Source organism: Phoxinus phoxinus, assembly GCF_949152265.1.
Source record: "Phoxinus phoxinus genome assembly, chromosome: 17".
Classification (NCBI taxonomy): domain Eukaryota; kingdom Metazoa; phylum Chordata; class Actinopteri; order Cypriniformes; family Leuciscidae; genus Phoxinus; species Phoxinus phoxinus.
This window is the reverse complement of record NC_136892.1, coordinates 14822979-14843544: the sequence shown is the minus strand read 5'-3', so window position 1 is coordinate 14843544 and position 20566 is coordinate 14822979. Positions and strand designations below refer to the sequence as shown.

Sequence of the window (20566 nt, the reverse complement as noted above, 5' to 3'; positions counted from 1 at the left end):
CTTTCACGTGAAAATCCTATTGGAATGACTCCCATATAGCATACATATCCAGGCCTCACCTGGGCCAACTATGGCACATATGGATCAGTTCTGGCAAAGGTCATATTATCATATCAACCGTAACTGGCCCACACACATCAAGCCGGTTTTAGTGTGAGTTGTGGCTTGCTGTGTGTGGCCCAGATCTGGCCCATGTGACCTTTGCCAGAACTGAGCCATATTATGTGCCACAACCGGGCCAGATGTCATTTGTTATCTGGGCTGGATTTTGCCAATTAAATTTTGAGCAGCAATGGTAATATGATCTAACTTAAAGGGATAGTTCACCCAAAAATAATTTACTCACCTCAAATTGTTGGTAACCAGAATGTTAGCCATTGACTTCCATAGCAGGAAAAAAAATTTGGTTAAAAAAAAAAAAAAAAAAATCTGGTTACCAACATTCTTCAAAATATCTTCTTTTGTGTCCAACAGAAGAAATAAACTCATACAGGTTTGGAACATCTTGAGGGTGAGTAAATGATGACAGAATTTTAATTTCCCTTTAACACCAATCAACAGATTAAAAACACAGATTAATTCACTGTGTAGGAGTCGGTTGGTTCTATTTGGACTTCGTTTGGAACTCTTTTTGTTGGAGGAGCAAAAAACAGAAGTAAAGCTGTGGTTACAACAGCTATATTTTGTGGGCAAAAAAGGTCCAAAGTCAATAGTATAGCAATATGAAGCACAGCTCACATAAAAGTCACTTCCAAACCATGCAGTTTTCTGTTGGTCAAAGGAGCACATTCACGTGACCAACTTGAATCCGTCGCAAAATCTGCGTGAGGACATCTTTTGCCCTGATGCGAAATTCCAGGTTTCTTGGATATTGATCTGAAGGGATTTCGCCCGTCAGTTTAGGCCTGTCACAGTCTTTTGATATCATGCTTGCAGTATTACACTGTATTGTTGCATGCTGGTTACAGCAGTACTTCAAAAGACCACACTCAAAATAATGACTTTTGTACTTTTAAAGCAATTCTCTTTTAAACATCTTATCTGAAAATGACAGCTATAATTGTTAGGTGGTTCCAACAATTAACAATTACTGAACCTCAACCTCAATTAAAACGTTTGTCCTCAGGTGACCATTTGTAAAACGGGTGTTTTAGTAGAATAATTAAAAGTGGTATCTTATGACTTCTTATTAATTTAGAGGATCTGTGAATAGGCAATCGAAAGGTGTCCAAATGTGCTTTTATCCAATCACAGCTCGCAGTGATACCATCACTTAAGTGGTTCAGTCCAGCTCTTTTTCAATTGCACACTTAACTTCAGCTTCAAACCTGCAATACTGTCGAGTGAATTGTCCATGAATGGATAATGCAATGAGAATTAACACTGTTTTCCCGCAACTCATTGTTGTGGACTGTAGCCAATTTAATGAAGGTTGAGTGTATGCCGTAACATCAATTTACCACCATTCTGCTCAAGAGCGGACCTGATAATTACACTGGTGTTTCAGGCCTCGGCTTTTAGCGAAATATTTTAATAAGCACAGTTTTGCATCACACTGTTTCGCATTTCATTAGCAGTGGCCCTGTTCTCCCATCTGCCATTCTCCGCTTCTCAATTTAGCTCCATGTTCCAGGGAACATTCCGGCATTAGCATAATGGGAGAACTGTTGCACTTTAAGAATGGCACAAATACCAGCGGGCATAACAAATAGATCGCGCAAACGCAGCAATGATGGGTTAGCAGGAGATTTGATGAACGCACTCTGATATCTTGTTTTTGCAGCGAAGTCATTAACAAGAAAAATATTAGGCATGCAGTGGAATATCACAGTGAAGTTTGATTTTGAGAAAGGTCCGCTGTATGTGTAAGTGACAAATGAGTTGGGAAGTGGGCGCACTACAAAGGCCCACCGCTAAGAATTTGGCCTTTAAAATACAACGTGTGCACAGACTAAGGATGCCCAAGGCCTAATAAGGTTTCAGAGGAAACTGAAACTCTCCTTTGCTTCTAATGCTTATAAGAATCCAAATGCACTAATCTCAAAGATAAATGATAACCAGAAGTGTCACGTGCATTTAAATTGCATGTGCCATCAATTTTTTGAGCAAAGTGATTATATGCACTAATAAAAAGTTTGGGCTCAGTAAGATTTTTTTTTTTTTTTTTTTGTGAAGAAAATAATATTCAGCATAGATGCATTAAATTGTTCAAAAGTGACAGGCAAGGCAAGTTTATTACTTTTCTGGTGAAAGAAAAACATAAACGAAGAAGAAAGCCAAAATATGACATTTCATGGATGTATATTTACTGAGTAATCCACTATTTTGTGTGTGTGGGGGGTCAAAAGGACAATTTTCACCTAAGATTTGGAGACAAATTACAAGGGGGTAAGAATGACTTTTAAAAAATGGCAGCATTATTATTTTATTTTTACACAGAGCTTGGTCTATTAGTTCAATCTGTTGATTTCAGCAATTTGTGTTGCATTATAATAGCACTTTGTGTGTTTTTGCATGCCTGTAACTCAAGACGTATTACAGATATCTTAATATCCTTTTAGATTCTGGTTCTTGACAAACTTTAATTTTTCTATCTTCATTTTAAAGGCCCTCGATGGTTCAATCGCAGAGATATGGAGATCTTAATGCAGTTCCATGAGTAAATTGGTCAATTGTACACATTTTTAATGGTCGAAAACTAAATGTGGGTCACTTTGCATACAGCTGATACTTTTTTATTTTAAAGAGGAATATATGAACAATTAATACATTAATACAAACATTCTTTTTCCAAAGTTTGCATGCCTGTAACTCTAAAAGTATTAAACCTATCTTAATATCCTTCTGAATTCTAATTCTTGATCAACTTTTTTTGGGGGAATCTTCATTTTCAAGGCCTTATGTGGTCAAATCCTAGAGTACCTCAACCATGTCAAAATAAAATGTCATCTCCATGTCAAAATAACACAATGATGCTGCCATCTTCCTATCCCCCTGTATAATTTTGTCTTTCTTCAGACAAAATATGAATACAATCAAAAATTTTAGCAGGAGAAATTTCAGAAATTTGGCTGATTTGACATGGAATGACCCAGTAAAGACATTTACAATACTACAAAAGATTTCTATTTAAAATAACTTCTGTTGTTTTGAATTTTCTATTAATCAAATATATTATGGTTTCCACAAAAATATTAAGCAGCTCAACTCTTTTCAGCATGGATAATATTTTTGAGCAGCAAATCACCATATTATAATGATTTAATTAGAATGAAAAACTGGAGTAATGATGCTGAAAATTCACTTATTAAAATAAAATAAATATAAAAATTTAAATAAACTACATTTTAAAATATTTTACAAAATAATACAGTTTTTCCTACCTTTTTTTCATTTAATTTTATTAAAGAAATGCAGCTTTGGCAAGCTTCATATATAAGAGGAATGTATGTTTACCTAGAGATTTAACACTAATGCATGTATTCTTTACATGTAAACGCAAACTAATAAATGAGTCTTTTTGTTTAATAAATGTAAGAGTAGGATTAAGCTTCTCTTGTGAAATTGCAGACATTTCTGGAAGGATGAGTCTCAAAGTGTGATTTCCCTGTTCTTACAGAGCTGCCCAGGATTTTAAATTGTTTTGCAGATTACAGGAGCATAGCCCAAGGAGCACATTTTATTAATATTTATGTGCACATTAATCTGCGGGAGCAGCTGTTTGACCTCGTCTCAATGAGTCATACATAATAGATGTTGGATTGGGAGATGCCACTATACAGAGGGAGTCCTGGGCACAGTCTGCCATGTGAAGATCAGTACGGCCTGTGTGACTTTTTATAAAAAGCTACAGGATTAAGACTCCTGACTGAACTGACTAAACTGCTCACATGGTGACATCTCCCTGTTTTATGCGAGACACTGACAAATGTGGGCCATGATAATCAAGGGAGGAATATGTTAAGGAATCTTCTGGTTTACCGCATTTCCAAGCGGAATCAGTTCTTAAAATTCAGTTAGGCCATTTCTTGTTGTGTTGAGTCGGGGAAGATGCCCACTGTCACAAGTAAACATCAATTAACAGATCTGCCAGATTGTTTCACATAGCCTTGGAGGCACTTGCTACAGTTTAGCAGTTTCTTAATTACTATTTGTCCTCATAGGGGAATTGTTTGAATAGCTTCACGTAGTGCGACAAGATCAGTTAATTGTTGTGCGCGGTTGTGTTCTTGGCCTCCTCTGTGAGTGGAAGAGAAGCATAGAAGTATAGGGTATCGCAAACCCAAAGGTCACTTCATCAATGCAATTTCACGACACACTTCTTACATCGAGCCATTCGAACGTATTAAAGAAAATTGCGCTAGGAGTTCATGCAATCTAATCTAATCATCAGCTTTGTTGCCAAGTCTTGGCATTTAATGTTGATTAATAAAAAAACAACACAATTATGGCTATTTATTCATTTAGCAGATGCGTTTTGAAAAAGGAAGCCTAAAAAGAATAAATGCAAGCAATTTAACATAAAGAAGCATTATTTTGTTATGCATAATATTTATATATATTAATATATATTATTATATAATTATTATTATATATTGTTATATAATTTTTATTGAAGATAACATTTTGGAATTTATTTTTATTGAATATGAAAAAAACATGAACAGAATTTTATATTTTATTATATGTTAATATTTCTGTTAAATAAAAAATAGCTTTATTGAAAAAAACTATAAAAATGTAATAAAAAAGTAACAAACTTTTTATTTATTATTATTTTATTTTTTTTAAATTGCCAGTAGACCTGTTGTTCTGTCTAAAATGCATAAAAAGATTTTAGTTGAAAACATCCTCAACAACTTGTGTCATTCCAAAACAGGATTATTTTTGTTAACTAAAACCATAAATAAGCCTTTTCATAATAAACGTTTAAAAGAAAAGAAAAGAAAATATAACATAAAACTTTTGCCAGGACAAACATTTCACATTTTCATTTCATTTAACTTTTGTACAAAAATAACTTTAACTAAAAATGAATAAAAACTCAATATTTTTTATATATAAATATCTAAAAATAAAACGAATTAAACATAGCCTGTTAATAAAAACTATAATAGCATATCAATGATACTTAAATAACACTGTTCCAAAGCATTTTTTAAATTATTATTATTAATACCCCCCCCCCCCCCCCCCCCCCCCCCATGAAACATAAAAGGACATGGTTGAGTGATGATAACTGTCAAGCTTCATATAAAAAGGACCTAAAACTACCATAAAATTGGTCCATATATACAATTATATTCCAAGCCTTAAAGCCATATGATAGTTTTGTGTGAAGAATAAACCCAAATTCATGTCAATAGCAGCAGCCCGCCCCACACTTTGAGTAGCACTGATGTATAATCTGGCGATTTCCTGAGTTACTTCATGTAACAGCAGGTTTGGATCGAACCAAAAGTGAGAGATCATTTCACCCTATGGCTTTTTTCTTTGAAGCAAACAAGGTTAAATGTGGTTGCGTTGGATTGCTGTTCAGTCCGTTATAAAACTAGCATCTGTTGCTTCACCGAACACATGCTGCCAATACATCAAACATGCTCTTCAGCTAAGGAAGACCTTCAAATACACACAGTCTTCTCCCTTTTATCTCTCTCTCTCTTATAGGCGCACATTCTCTCACTGTAAGAACCAAGAACTTGTCCACTTAATAGATCCTAACCTCAACCAACACTCTGAGTTGAATTTTAAAACAGTTTGTTAAAGGAAGAAATTAGTCAAGCCCCTCATTGTATAGCAATACCATTAAAATATGATAGAAATTCATAAAAGCAGTTATGTGTGAAACATAAGCAGAAGCAACATGTATAAAATGTTGCATCTGTTGCAAACATTTCATCAGCCAAATCCATTTAATCTTTTTTTGCAGATAAGATGATTATATATTGTATTTTAGTGTTGAATTACTTCGCTTTGAATTCAAAGTGTGCCGCAGGAGTGGATTTTGCCAAAAGGAACGATTTCAGGAGATGAAAGTGAACTGATTGACGTCATATTGGTTTGATTGGTTTTTCCTGCAAAATTGCATGCTTTGAATGCACCCAGATCTTTTCCACTTCTCAAGTGTTAAAAATGTAACACATCTAAGCGTGAATAGAACATTAAGCTCGGCACATCACTTTTATATAGAGATGCATACGGAAGATGTTTAGTAGGCTTATAGTATTCATCCTGATTGCTCTGGTTATTTTTACATGTGCAAATGATGACAGATGTCACTGTTACTTACATAATCATAAAGGTAGGCCTAAATTAAATACAATATAGGCCTAAATACAATATCCTCTTTTACACACACACACGCACGCACGCACGCACGCACGCACGCACGCACGCACACACACACACACACAGTTTGCCCTACCCCTAAACCAACCCCTCACAGGAAACATTCTGCATTTTTACATTTTTAATAAAACATTGTTCTTTTTATGTTTTTTAAGCTATTTGAATTATGAGGACTCATGAAATGTCCTCATAAACCACGTTTAAGTTGTAATACCAGTGTAATACACATGTCATTATACACATTTGTGTCCTCACATACACACACACACGCACACACACACACACACACACACACACACACACACACACACACACACACACACACACACACACACACACACACACACACACACACACACACACACACACACACACACACACACACACACACACACACACACACACACACACACACACACACACACACACACACACACACACACGTTGGCCTATAACTTCACTAAAACATTAAGCATGACTGTTTTCAGCTGATAATAAGAAGATAATTTCTGAAGGATCATGTGACACTGAAGACCGGAGTAATGATGCTGAAAATTCAGATTTGCATTACAGGAATAAATTGCATTTGAAAATATCAAATCGGAAAAGGGTTATTCTAAATTGCAATAATATTTCACAATTTTACTGTTTTTTATCAAATACAGTCTTGGTGGGTAAGGGACTTCTTTCAAAAACATTTAAAGATCTTACTGACCTCAAACTTTGAAATGATATGATGACTGGCAGAGATTAAACAAGGCTTTAAATTAGGCGTTCCACAATTAAACGATTTAGGGTGTGAAATACCATCAGGAGAACCCCGTGAGCTTTGAGATCTTCTTTGACTCGTGAGTCGGAACTGATGTCGTGTTAACTCTCAGAGCAGATGGGCCGCATGCAGATGAACTCTGACACATGGAGAACTCTCACAAGCGTTCCCTTCCAACCCCAGTCACACCGTTACACTCACAGAATGCTCTGTGTGTGATGAGGACGATTAAGACCAACTGTTCTCATTACCGAGTCACAGAAAAAAAGAAAAGTGATAATTACTTATAAAAATGTGCCGTGCCGCCTCAGGGCATGTATGGATTACAGTCACAGAGGGACCGCTGAAATCCAAGTCACATCCAGAAATTGTGGAGCAGAATGTCAGAGCTTCTGTCTGATCCAAAACCCATAGCCGTGTCATGTGATATGACAATGATCCAAAAATTCTGAGACAAGAAAAAAAAAACTAAACAAAACAAGAGAAATATTCTTTTCGAAATGTCTCAGACTCATTGAAATGCTGACCTATAAAAACATTGCACATTATTACTACTGGCTCAAAGAAAGTTTCACTGGTTATTAAATGGAACGGATCACTTCCATTGTCCAGCAATGACCATTAATTAAACCATTTATTAAATATAATTATATGAATATGTTTGAATACTATCATGTTGCTTTCAGATATTCTGCACAGATGGGGTATCCCTGTTTTCATTCTGGGAATGATAAACATTTTGTGCACTGGTTTTTGTGAATATAGGAAATATTATCGAACTTTTATTCGATGTAAGGGAGGAATGCGTGTCCCCTTGTGGCCATGTCATGTTTGAATTTTATATTAGATAGGTAACAAGTGTATATTACTTTGAACAAACAGATAATGATTATGATAAAGTTGGTAAAAGATCTTCAGAAATCATTGTTAAGCAGTTGGGATTTTCTTCATGAGCCTTTCCTTAAATATTGTCTTTTCTCATGCGCATGCACTGTAAAAAATGCTGGGTTGTTTCAACCCATTTTTGGGTAAAATATGGACAAACCCAAATGTTGGGTTAAAAATGTAATGTAAAAGTTTTACCCAACGGCTGGGTTTGTGCATATTTTACCCAAAATTGGGTTGAAACAACCCAGCATTTTTTAGAGTGTGTAATCCGTTTAGTAGTGATGGTGAAGGTAGATTATGGGCTATTTTGGGATTTTTTTTGGAGACTGAGAGGAAAATTGTAACTAAAAATATTAAATATTATATACAATCTATTATTATTTGTATTATTATTGTAACCCCATCAGAGATGAGGAGAACTCAAGAGGGCCACAACCACAGTGTGTTTCGTTGCAAATATAACAAAGTTTATTGCACAATATTCACAAGGAGCACATGGGGTACACAGAACTGGCAAAGAGAGAAAACAAACAAAATTATAACCGTTACAGACAACAGGGTTCCCAATCCTACCCAATGGAAATTGCTCTGAAACTATGTGCACACACACAAGTTCACCAAACACAATTTCACTCCAACCTCCACAATTGTAAAGTAAATCAAACCACTACCATCTATTCCCCAAACCTTAACAGAGTAAACCATATACAAGAAAATGGGAACCCCACCGTCAGTTGTAGGTCCAAAACAAAACAAACCAAAACCAAAACAAAAAAACAAAGACAATCTCACAAATTAAAACAATCCCTTTGCCACTTCCATACACAAGACCCAATTCAACATTAAAGTAATCTCTTCAGACACCCATTAAGCCATCAATGCTTTCAATAAAGTAAACAGCAATCATGCATCATCTGTAAAGAAAACAAAAGAAAGTACAAACTGATGATTGCCCTATAAAATATGTACAAGGATTAAAAACCTTAAAACCATTAAAACATAAAACAAAAATTACAAATATAAAATTAAGCTTAAAACCAAATCTCCCTATTCAATAATTCAATTTCGATATATCTGCAATACAAATAAATCGACTTAATTCTCGGAGGCACCAATCAACACCATTCCCATAAGAACACTATAAAAAAACAGAAAACAAATACAAACATGTTAAAACTAGACAAACTCACTAAAGTCATCATAAATGACAACCCTTACCTTCTCAATTCAGTTCTATGCTGCTCATTAATAAACTTGGTTTTTCATCTGCTATAACACAGCCTTGAAAGACACCAAACAGCTTTTCCTGCTTGACACATGGTACCAGAAAGAGGAAGTCTAAACAGTTTGTTTTCCTTTATAGCGTCTTAACTCATGGGATTTGTAGTCCATCTAGTTTGTAGTCCTTCACCCTCTACTCCATTACATTATTATATATTTATATACAATTTATTAGCATATAAATGTATTCTAATACATGTACATTTATATATATACTAAAGTTGTCACCATTATGTTCTGTTGTCATCATCATTAACTTTTAGTTTGTTTTCATTCTCATCATGTATTCCTTTGTTCAGTTTTCCCGCAACCACCCGTGACAAAAGTAGTATAAACGTCTCATAGAATCAGTCCAATGGTGTGATGAGACGTCATAGGCAGAGACGTCACAGACCAGGAAACTATAAAAATACCCAGAATCAGACCGCGCTACCTTCTGATAGGCTGAAACAAGTCGTTCACAGGCATGCAGGGAGTATGGCACACTAAGGTACAAGCACCCTAAACCCTGGAGTGGAGCCTAGATCCAAGTCATAAAACCTCACAAATGTATGCGGTGAGGACCAGCCTGCCGCATCACAAATGTCATGAAGGGAGACACCCGACAATAAAGCTTTTGAGGCAGCCATACTCCTGGTATAGCCATAGATGAAGGCTAACCAGCCGCTTCATAAGCAAGGGAGATAGCCTTGACCACGCACATGCTCATCCTCTGCTTAGATGCAGGGTAACCCTTTCTAGGTGACTCGAAACAGACAAAGAGTTGATCCGATTTACGCCACAGGGCAGCTCTGTGGACAGGGCATAGCAGATTAAGTTTCTCCTGATCTGATGATACGAAAGGTGGAAGACAGAAGGCCTGGAGCAGAATGGGACCCGCAACATTAGTAGGGACCTTAGGGACATAACCCGTCCTAGGGTGAAGGAAGGATTTCACCATACCAAATTCAGAAAATTCCAGGCACGAAGAAGCAACCGAAAAGGCTTGCAAGTCTCCAATTCTCTCGATAGAAGAAATAGCAAGGAGAAATAAAGTTTTTAGTGTAAGGAACTTTTCTTAAACCTCTGCAATAGGCTCGAAGGTAGCCAAAGCCAGGCCTTCAAGTACAACGGCCAAATCCCAAGCCGGTGCTGTAGAGCGCAGTGCAGGCCTCAGCCTCAGAGCCACCAAGAAAACAAGTAATGAGAGGATCTCTCCCCAATGATGCACCACCCAGAGGAGTGTGGTAAGCAGATATAGCCGCCACATACACCTTTAAGGTGGATGGAGATAATCCTGCAGAGAAACGTTCTTGTAAATAATCAAGCACTGGACAAACAGGGCAGTTAACTGGATTCAATTGGTATTCTCCACACCAAGAAAAGAACAGTCTCCACTTCAGTGCATACAGTCTTCTCGTGGAGGAAGCTCTGGACTGGAGTATGGTCTACACGAACTTGGTCGAGAGACCCGATTCTATGAGCTGGGCCCCCTCAGGGGCCAGACCCACAGTTTCCACAACTCGGGGCGAGGGTGATAAATCGTGCCCCCTGCTTGGGACAATAGGTCCCTCCTGATCGGAATCTCCACCGGAAAGCTGTCTAGAAGGGACACCAGGTCAGAGAACCACACTCGGGCCGGCCTGTACGGGGCTACTACGAACCCTCTCCAGAACGCCCGGGAGCAAAGAAATAAATATATTATGGCTGTAACAGAGACACCGTCATCAACACCAGACATCATCACTCCGCCCACTCGTTCCCATTCCCCTGAGTACTAATCACCATCACCTGTCCTCACCACCTGCACATCATCATCCCGCATCACCCGCTCCCTTCATATACCACACTCCTTCACTCTGCCAGTTGTCTGGTCTCGTCGTTGCACTACCGACTACCTGACTCCTTCTCTGAGATCGCTATCCACCTACCTGATTACCAACGAACTACTTACCTTCATCATACTTCCACCAGGACCATCTTCCGTCTTCTTCAGTCAGTCACCCGGTTCCCTCTGTCCGCCTTCTGTCATCTGGATCCTTCATCAAACTCCAAACCTGCCACAGATAAGAGACTGGTTCACTTTCATCATCAAAACTCATCAGAAACTGTTTACATCCGGTTACTCACCTGCTACCTTTTACCTTAACATTACTGTTCAATAAACACTGTTTACGTTACCTGTTCGTCTCCTTCTGCTTTGTGACAGAAGACCAGACCACAATGCAAGATCCAACAGGTGACGGCGGAGTGGAAGCTTCAGCGTTGGCTGGAGCCGCGAACATCATTCCACCTGTCATTTCCCCAGCCATCAGTTCTTCTTCTTCGGCTTCTTCATCTGCCTCTGTATGTCCCATGGCCCGACCAGCGACCTACTCTGGCGAGGAGGGGGAGTGCAGCGGGTTTTTGCTTCAATGTGAGTTGTTTATGGAGTTGCAAGCTCCACTGTTCACCTCGGATAGAGCGAAAATCGCGTTCGTTATCTCACTTCTCGCTGGACGTGCACTTCTCTGGGCCCGGGCTCTTTGGGATGCGAAAGGAGCAGTCATTCAGTCATTCTCCCATTTCATCACTCACTTCCGGGAGGTTTTCTCTCAAGCATCAAATGAACTGTCAATCCACGATCAACTATTCCGTCTACGGCAGGGTAAATCTTCTGTTGCTGACTATGCCCTTCAATTCCGCACACTGGCCGCCAGCAGCGGATGGAATGAAACAGCCTTGATCACCGCCTATCGACAGGGTTTGAACCCGGATATCTGTTTACAGCTGGCGATCTACGATGATCATATCGGAGTTGAAGGTCTCATTCAGCGCTCCATTCGAGTGGCTCAACGTCGCTCGGCCTGCTTCCTGAATAACCCTGTCCTGCCTCCTCCTCCTCCTCGCTCAGCAACCGTGGTTAGTTCAGTCAGTCCTCCAGTACCAGAACCTATGGAAGTTGATTCCACTCATCTGTCTTCAACTGAACGCCAGCGCCGCATCCTTAATAACTTATGTCTGTACTGTGGAGCGGCTGGTCATCTTCTCCTCTCCTGTCCTGTTCGCCCTCCACGGCCGGCGGTGAGTTCAGTTCGCCTTCCATCACCCATTTCATCTATGAAGTACACCCCTGTATTACTCACTCATGCCAAACAATCTGTTTCAGCGAAAGCGTTGATCGATTCCGGTGCCGCTGGCAACTTCATTTCCTTAACCACTCTACAGAAATTGCATGCTCGACGCCAGAATAACCCTCAGATTCTTCAAGTTCAAACTATCCTGGGAAAACCGCTAGGCCGCGGACAGATTCGTCACTGCAGTCCGGAAGTCACTGTTCGCATTGGATGCCTGCACGAAGAGAAACTTTCCTTTCTGGTACTGGAGGGCTCGACCGCTGACATCATCCTGGGACGCCCGTGGCTCGAATATCACGAACCCACCATCTGCTGGTCCTCCGGTGAGATCTGCCAGTGGGGGGAGAACTGCTTCTCTCACTGCCTACCCTCCATCAATAAGATTACTCCTTCTTCTGTAGAGTCTTCCAAGATCCCCATTAACTCCACTTCAGTAGAAAGTCCTCCCACTGGTGAACATCTCGAGATTCCCAGCGTCTACCGGGCGTTCCAGGATGTCTTCAGCAAGCAGCTGGCCACCAAACTTCCTCCTCATCGGCCATGGGACTGTGCGATCGACCTGCTGCCTGGGGCCACGGCACCCCGAGGAAAGATCTATCCGTTGTCCATCCCGGAGCAGAAGGCCATGGAGGAGTACATCAAAGAGGCTCTGCAACAGGGATACATTCAGACATCTACCTCCCCTGCCGCTTCCAGCTTCTTCTTTGTGGGAAAAAAGGACAGAGGCTTGCGCCCCTGTATTGATTATCGTACCCTCAATAACTCTACAGTCAAGTTCCGATATCCTCTTCCTCTGGTCCCCGCCGCCCTGGAACAACTGCGTGGAGCCCATCTTCTCGAAACTGGACCTCCGAAGTGCTTACAATCTGATCCGTATTCGAAAAGGTGACGAGTGGAAGACAGCCTTCATTACCCCTGCTGGCCACTATGAGTACCGGGTCATGCCTTTCGGATTGTCCAACGCTCCCGCAGTATTCCAGGGCTTCATGAACGAGATCCTCAGAGACTTCCTGCAGCGGTTTGTTATCGTGTACATTGATGACATACTCATATATTCTGCCAACCTGTCCGAACACGTTCTTCATGTGAAACAAGTCTTACAATGCCTCCGTGATAACCAGCTTTTCCTCAAACTTGAGAAGTGTGAGTTCCATCTGGACACAGTCCATTTCCTGGGATATGTCATCAGTCAACAGGGAATTACTATGGACCAGAGGAAGGTGGAGGCCGTATGCAACTGGCCGTTACCTACCAACATCAAGGAACTTCAACGCTTTCTCGGATTCGCCAACTTTTACCGCAGATTCATCCAGAACTTCAGTAAGATCAGTGCTCCCATCACATCCATGCTCAAGAAAGGGGCCAAGTCTCTGTCCTGGACCGCGGAAGCCACCAATGCCTTCAAGAAGCTTAAAGCGTCCTTCAGTTCCGCTCCTACCCTCCTTCATCCGAACCCAGATCTTCCGTTCCTCGTCGAGGTAGACGCCTCAACCACCGGGGTAGGAGCGGTTCTCTCCCAGCGGCAGGGGAAGCCTCTAAAACTCCATCCATGTGCCTTCTATTCCAAGAAACTGTCCCCGGCGGAGCAGAACTATGACGTCGGAAACAGAGAACTGCTGGCCATCAAGCTGGCGTTGGAAGAATGGAGACACTGGCTGGAGGGAGCGAAACATCCATTTGAGGTCATCACGGATCACCGTAACTTAGAGTATCTTCGAGACGCTAAAAGACTCAACTCCCGTCAAGCCCGCTGGTCCTTATTCTTCACCCGGTTTAACTTCAAGGTAACCTATCGACCAGGGGACAAGAACGTGAAAGCTGACTCACTCTCTCGTCAGTTCCAACCGGATTCTGTAAACTCCAATCCTGAACCTATTCTCCCTCCAGCCATGCTAGTCAGTCCCATTCAGTGGAAACTGGATGACCTCATCGCCGAACCCACTCTCACAGAACCTGCTCCGCCGGGAGGTCCTGAGGGGCGGACTTATGTTCCGTCCCGTTTACGTCCGTCCCTCATGGACTCAGTGCACACCTCTCCGGGCTCTGGACACCCAGGCAGCCAGCTGACCCTCTCGCTCCTTCAACAACGCTACTGGTGGCCCAATATGACCCAGGATGTCTCCCGATACGTCAAGGGATGTGCAGTCTGCGCTATGGCTAAGGTTCCTCGTCGCCTCCCTGAGGGAAAACTCGTTCCTCTACCATTACCCACCAGGCCCTGGTCTCATCTCGGAGTGGACTTCATAACCGATCTTCCATCGTCTGACTCTCACACCTGCGTTTTGGTGGTAGTAGACCGCTTCTCCAAAGGCTGCAAATTAATCCCTCTACCTGGTCTGCCCACCGCACTTGAAACAGCCGAAACCCTCTTCAGCCAGGTGTTCAGACACTTCGGCCTTCCCGAAGACATCGTGTCTGACCGAGGACCTCAGTTCATCTCCCGTGTTTGGAAGGCCTTCTTCAACCTGCTGGGAGTTTCTGTAAGCCTAACATCTGGATATCATCCTCGATCGAACTGTCAATCTGAGAGGAAGATACAGGAGATCGGGAGATACCTGCGGTCATATTGCCACGATCATCAGGACTGCTGGAGTCGTTACCTGCCCTGGGCCGAGTATGCACAGAACTCCCTCCAACAGTCCACCACGGGTTTGACCCCATTCCAGTGCATACTCGGCTACCAACCTCCTCTGTTTCCCTGGTCAGGCGAACCATCGGACGTTCCAGCAGTCCATCATTGGTTCCAGGAGAGCGAGAGGGTCTGGGACTCAGCTCATATTCATCTCCAAAGGGCAGTTCGTAGACACAAGAGCCAGGCCGATACCAGAAGACGCACTACTCCGGTGTACCAACCTGGACAGAAGGTCTGGCTCTCCACCCGGGACATCCGTCTACGACTGCCCTGCCGTAAGCTGAGTCCCCGCTACATAGGTCCGTTCGCCATACAGAGGCAGATCAATGATGTCACCTACCGTTTGTCACTACCCTCACACTACCGAATCTCACCTTCATTCCACGTGTCTCTGTTAAAGCCTTACGCTAACCCTCTGATCCCTATCTCTGCAGAATCTGGTGTTGATGACGTACCTCCTCCTCCTCCTGTGGACCCTGTAGACGACAACATCTATCAAGTTCAAGGCATACTCGACTCCCGACGTCGGGGCGGCCACCTGGAGTACCTCGTGGATTGGGAGGGCTGTGGTCCTGAGGAAAGGTGTTGGGTACCTCGTGATGACATCCTAGACCCATCTCTTCTTCAGGACTTCCATGCTGCTCATCCCAACCGTCCAGCACCTCGAGGTCGTGGTCGTCCCCGTCGTCGGTCTTTTCCGCCATCAGGAGCTGGCCGTGGAGGGGGGGGGGGGGGGGGGGGGTACTGTAACAGAGACACCGTCATCAACACCAGACATCATCACTCCGCCCACTCGTTCCCATTCCCCTGAGTACTAATCACCATCACCTGTCCTCACCACCTGCACATCATCATCCCGCATCACCCGCTCCCTTCATATACCACACTCCTTCACTCTGCCAGTTGTCTGGTCTCGTCGTTGCACTACCGACTACCTGACTCCTTCTCTGAGATCGCTATCCACCTACCTGATTACCAACTAACTACTTACCTTCATCATACTTCCACCAGGACCATCTTCCGTCTTCTTCAGTCAGTCACCCGGTTCCCTCTGTCCGCCTTCTGTCATCTGGATCCTTCATCAAACTCCAAACCTGCCACAGATAAGAGACTGGTTCACTTTCATCATCAAAACTCATCAGAAACTGTTTACATCCGGTTACTCACCTGCTACCTTTTACCTTAACATTACTGTTCAATAAACACTGTTTACGTTACCTGTTCGTCTCCTTCTGCTTTGTGACAATGGCAAACAAGCAGCCGTATATATTGTGCAATGACAAAACAACACCAAACAGACAGAGACAGTATCACACAGAGCACTTGCTGAAGACACAGAAGCTAGCGCGTTGTTTCTGGGTATGCTTTTAAGTTTCCTGATCTGTGACGTCACCCGCCTGACGTCTCGTCACACCATTGGACTGATTCTACACGTGCTTCATGACGCAAACACGAAGGGGCGTTCCCACAGCGTCTCGACGCAGCTCGAGTTCCCTTTACAGGGAATCTCAGCTGATTAAACAATTAAATCTGTTCATTGGTAACCCTTATTAATTAGTTAGTTGTTTGAATAGATTATGGATAAGAATAACTTTGATAAGCTGGTCGATGTTAGTCTCAATGGCAGCTACTTTTACTTAGCATTTTGCATTGATTGAGAATCTGTAAAATAATAGACTTTATCTAATATTTAACTTTATATGCATTAAACTTCAGTGATATTACTGTCCAGTGTTTCTGTGGTTGTCCTCTACCACTCTCTCTTCTATTTTTTCTTTTTTTTTCTTTGGGTGGGTAATTTTGCAATACAAGCAATGTGATTTGTCATCTCAATTGCATATTCATAGATCTGGATATGAGAGTAGCCAGTTATCCTTAATGCATACATCACAGAGGAGAATTTACAGAAGTAGTCAGATTTTATGCATTAGAATTATGGAAATCAGAGCTCGTTATTTCCAGCAATGATCCGGCTACTTAAGTCCCCTCACATAGCGGCATCAGGAGAGATATTGTTAGATTACAGATGTGGACATGGAGAATTGTCATATGAAGCAGTGTGTATCTCAAGTCGAGGCAGTTTTCTAAACCCTATACACACGAATGCCAGGGGCGTGTACCATTTTAATTAAGTGACCATTTTGAAATAATTTGAAATAATTTAAACTTTTTTTTTTAATGTAAAGAAATATAATTATAATGGAATGCAATAAAAAAAATTTATAACAATAATAGCCAACAGTATAGCATGCTGTGGCTACACTGAAGGGCACAACGAAGGGAATTCAGAAACAAAAACAGTCTTTTAATTAATAAATCCACAGCAGAACAACTCAGGGGATTCCAAAGAAACACAACCACATTAACATTGACAATACCAAACAAAAAAACTGGAATTTCAGGGCTTAAATACACAGAGGATGACTGACTAAAACAGAACAGGTGTTAACTAATTAAGCAGGGAGACTAACAAGGAAACGGTAACAAGCATGTGAAAATTTAATAAATTAACTTTCATTTTATGGACCATGATGGAACAACACTTAATTTCCTAGAATACTCTTATTTAACTTATGTTGGGTTTTTATGTTTTATGGGATTTTCTATTGACATAATGGTTTTTATACTGTACAAACTGTATATTCCAACCCCTAACATTAACCCTACCCCTAAAACAACCCCTCACAGAAAACTTTCTGCACACACACACACACACACACACACACACACACACACACACACACACACACACACACACACACACACACACACACACACACACACACACACACACACACACACACACACACACACACACACACACACACACACACACACACACACACACACACACACACACACACACACACACACACACACACACACACGGATGGCTGGACACCAGAGAAACATTCTGAAGATCAAAGTACAGATCCCAAGAGAAAATGTTGTGGTTAAAGATCTCATACTCACAAATACAGGCCTTGACCGGATCCCACAAGATTTAAGAATTACATTTACTACATGATCATTTTCATTTACAAGGTTGCAGTGGAGCTGTCCATGGTCCTGACCGTGGTGCTGAACATGCATTTATTCTATTATTTTTTAACATTCCTCTTTTAAAAAGTTCTAGCATATGAACCAAATTCAGCCAGGCAATAATTGTTTTTACAGTAATTCAAAGTAATTAAAATGCTCATATAATGCTCATTTTCCATATCTATCCCTATTTTTAATGCATAAAATCAAGTCCCGTCCCTTTCCTGAAGTAAATAATGTACTTGCATGGGCCGCTCAACCCTATGCGTGGTTTCAGCAGTAGGTCCAAATAAAGATAAAATCATGCCACATCCGCTGGATTAAACCATGACAATGCTTTAATCTGATTATAATAAAACCTGCGCCTATCACATCTGTCATAATCAACGTCCGCTCGTGCCAACCCGGAGTTCACATACAGTTTTTAAGAGGACTGATTTGACTATCCTCCCTAGATTTTCATCTCTCACACTTTTGTCTTTATTTCTTTTTCTTTTTTCAGTTCAAAGCCCTTAAGCCATCCCAAACCTCTATCCTTGAGAGGCTTACTGTTGGGCTAGCGCATGAATACAGATACTAGTGAGGTCATATTAGTCAGGCACACACTTTAACAGAATTTCAATCACACTCTCATATTTCTTCAGGTTCGGAGCTCTTTGATTTTTTGCTTTTCGTCGTGGTCAGACAATGAGGTGTGTTGTTGAAAAATGTTATGTCTGATTGATAGATTATGGCGAGTGCTCACCGCGCCATCCGTGCTGCATACTTCAATATTCACTTTTAAGTTACAGAGAAACTTCAGACTGTGGCTATAAGATGGAAAAAAGGCCTTTGAAGCCTGAAGTCTTGATGGTGTATTGCAATGGCTCCGCTCAAACCAAATGCACATCTTCAAATTGGAATAAATGAAAGAAATTCAATCATTAAATCAACAGCAGGATATCCAACAGAATAAATAAGGATGAACGGAGAGTAAAAAGTGAAGTTTCTTCTCCCGTCCTCTTGCTCTGGCTCTATCTTGAACGAGATGAACTTTGAGGTCCTGCATATAGCATACACATAGTTTTTAGGCTTCAACTAAAAAAGGGAAGGACTTAATTTTGTCCACCCGGAATTGATTACATAATGGTTTGCTATTGGTTGATCTCATGCGAGTGTAAATTGTCCCGCCCTCGTCATCAGAAAAGGGAAGTTATTTTAATGAAAGATTACGAGGGCACATGAATGTAAAAAATACTGTGCACTGATAAAGCATTTATAATAAATGCTGCAATATGCCAAGAATTGTTCTTTGAGAAAAGCCGAAAAATGTGATACGCAGAGCAGCGGAATGGAAATTAACATGTATTTTGTTAACATGCACGAGACTCTAAATGGTCAAAGTTTAGCCAGGAGGACTTCTTGCCCCAGTAGTGGGGTATGATGGCCTCTTTAAATAATTTGACATTTTCTGTTCAGTCCCTTAAAGTCCGCGTGAACCGGAAGTTGCAAACGATTTTTCTCAAGTGTCGTGACGCATTTCCGAGTGAAACGGAATATTGAACAGAGGGCAGGGTTTTACTTTAGCGCTCCTCCTCTCCATCTCTCGCCCATAGCAGAGTAACGGTTTGAGGGAGTGGTTAAGCGATTAACCAACCCAAGCAGTCAAGCCTATGTCATCAGAAAAGAACGCCATTCCAGACCCGGAAGTAACTTTTCAGACTTTGATTAAGGATAACTTCGGCAAACTATTTTTTTCCGTGTATTAACTTGCACGGATTAATTGTTCACCACAAGACGAGTAATATCCGCTAACAAAGTTAATAGGGTCAATTTTGATTTCATGCCGACTTTAAGGGTGTACTCACACTAGGCACGGTTGCCATGAACCGGGCCCGAGTACGATTGTCCCCCCTCCCCACTCCCCCTCTGGCCTGCACTCACATAGGGTTTCAGCATTCGTGCCGGAGCACGCTTACGTCATTATGATGAGACAGTTTCGGGATAAACACATAGACAGTATGGATAAACAGAGCGGCGCTCTCTGAACACAATGGAGTCCATCACTCTGTTTTCTTTGTGGATAATTTTGTGTCGTTTGGTCCACGGTGGTCCACAGCCCTCTCACAGCCTGTTGTTAAACAGATGTGGTGCCTTAGTGGCGCGAAAATTTTCACGTAATCGTGCTGCTCGTATGAGGAGGTTTGCAAGGTACCAGCTGAAGTGCAGCACGGACTTTGCAGCTTTGATTACGGACTATTCAGCTTTGATTACGGACTACAGTTCCCGTACACGAGTCCTGTTCCGTGCTCCAGCACGGTTAGCGCTCACTGCATGCGAACCGCGCCCGAGTCCAACTGAACCGTGCTCTGGCCCACCTCTTCCAAGCGGGCCAGGACCGGCTAATCGAGCCGCGCCCGGGCACGGTTCGGAGCACTCACACTAGTCAAACGAACCGCGCTTTGGTGGTCAAACGCACTCGGGCACGGTTCAAACTGGCTAGTGTGAGTACACCCTAAAAGGTGGTGGATT

General features: G+C 41.7%; 1 protein-coding gene across 1 annotated transcript in view; it reads right to left on the bottom strand.

Moving 5' to 3' along the window:
• ca4c (carbonic anhydrase IV c) overlaps positions 1-11090 on the bottom strand; it is a gene marked incomplete at both ends in the record, with an annotated part of 44712 nt that extends 33622 nt beyond the window's left edge. The window contains one exon of the mRNA XM_079585961.1: positions 11057-11090. Within this exon, the coding sequence (XP_079442087.1) occupies positions 11057-11090 (34 nt within the window). The remainder of the gene's footprint in view (positions 1-11056) is intronic.
• Positions 11091-20566: the final 9476 nt, after the last annotated feature.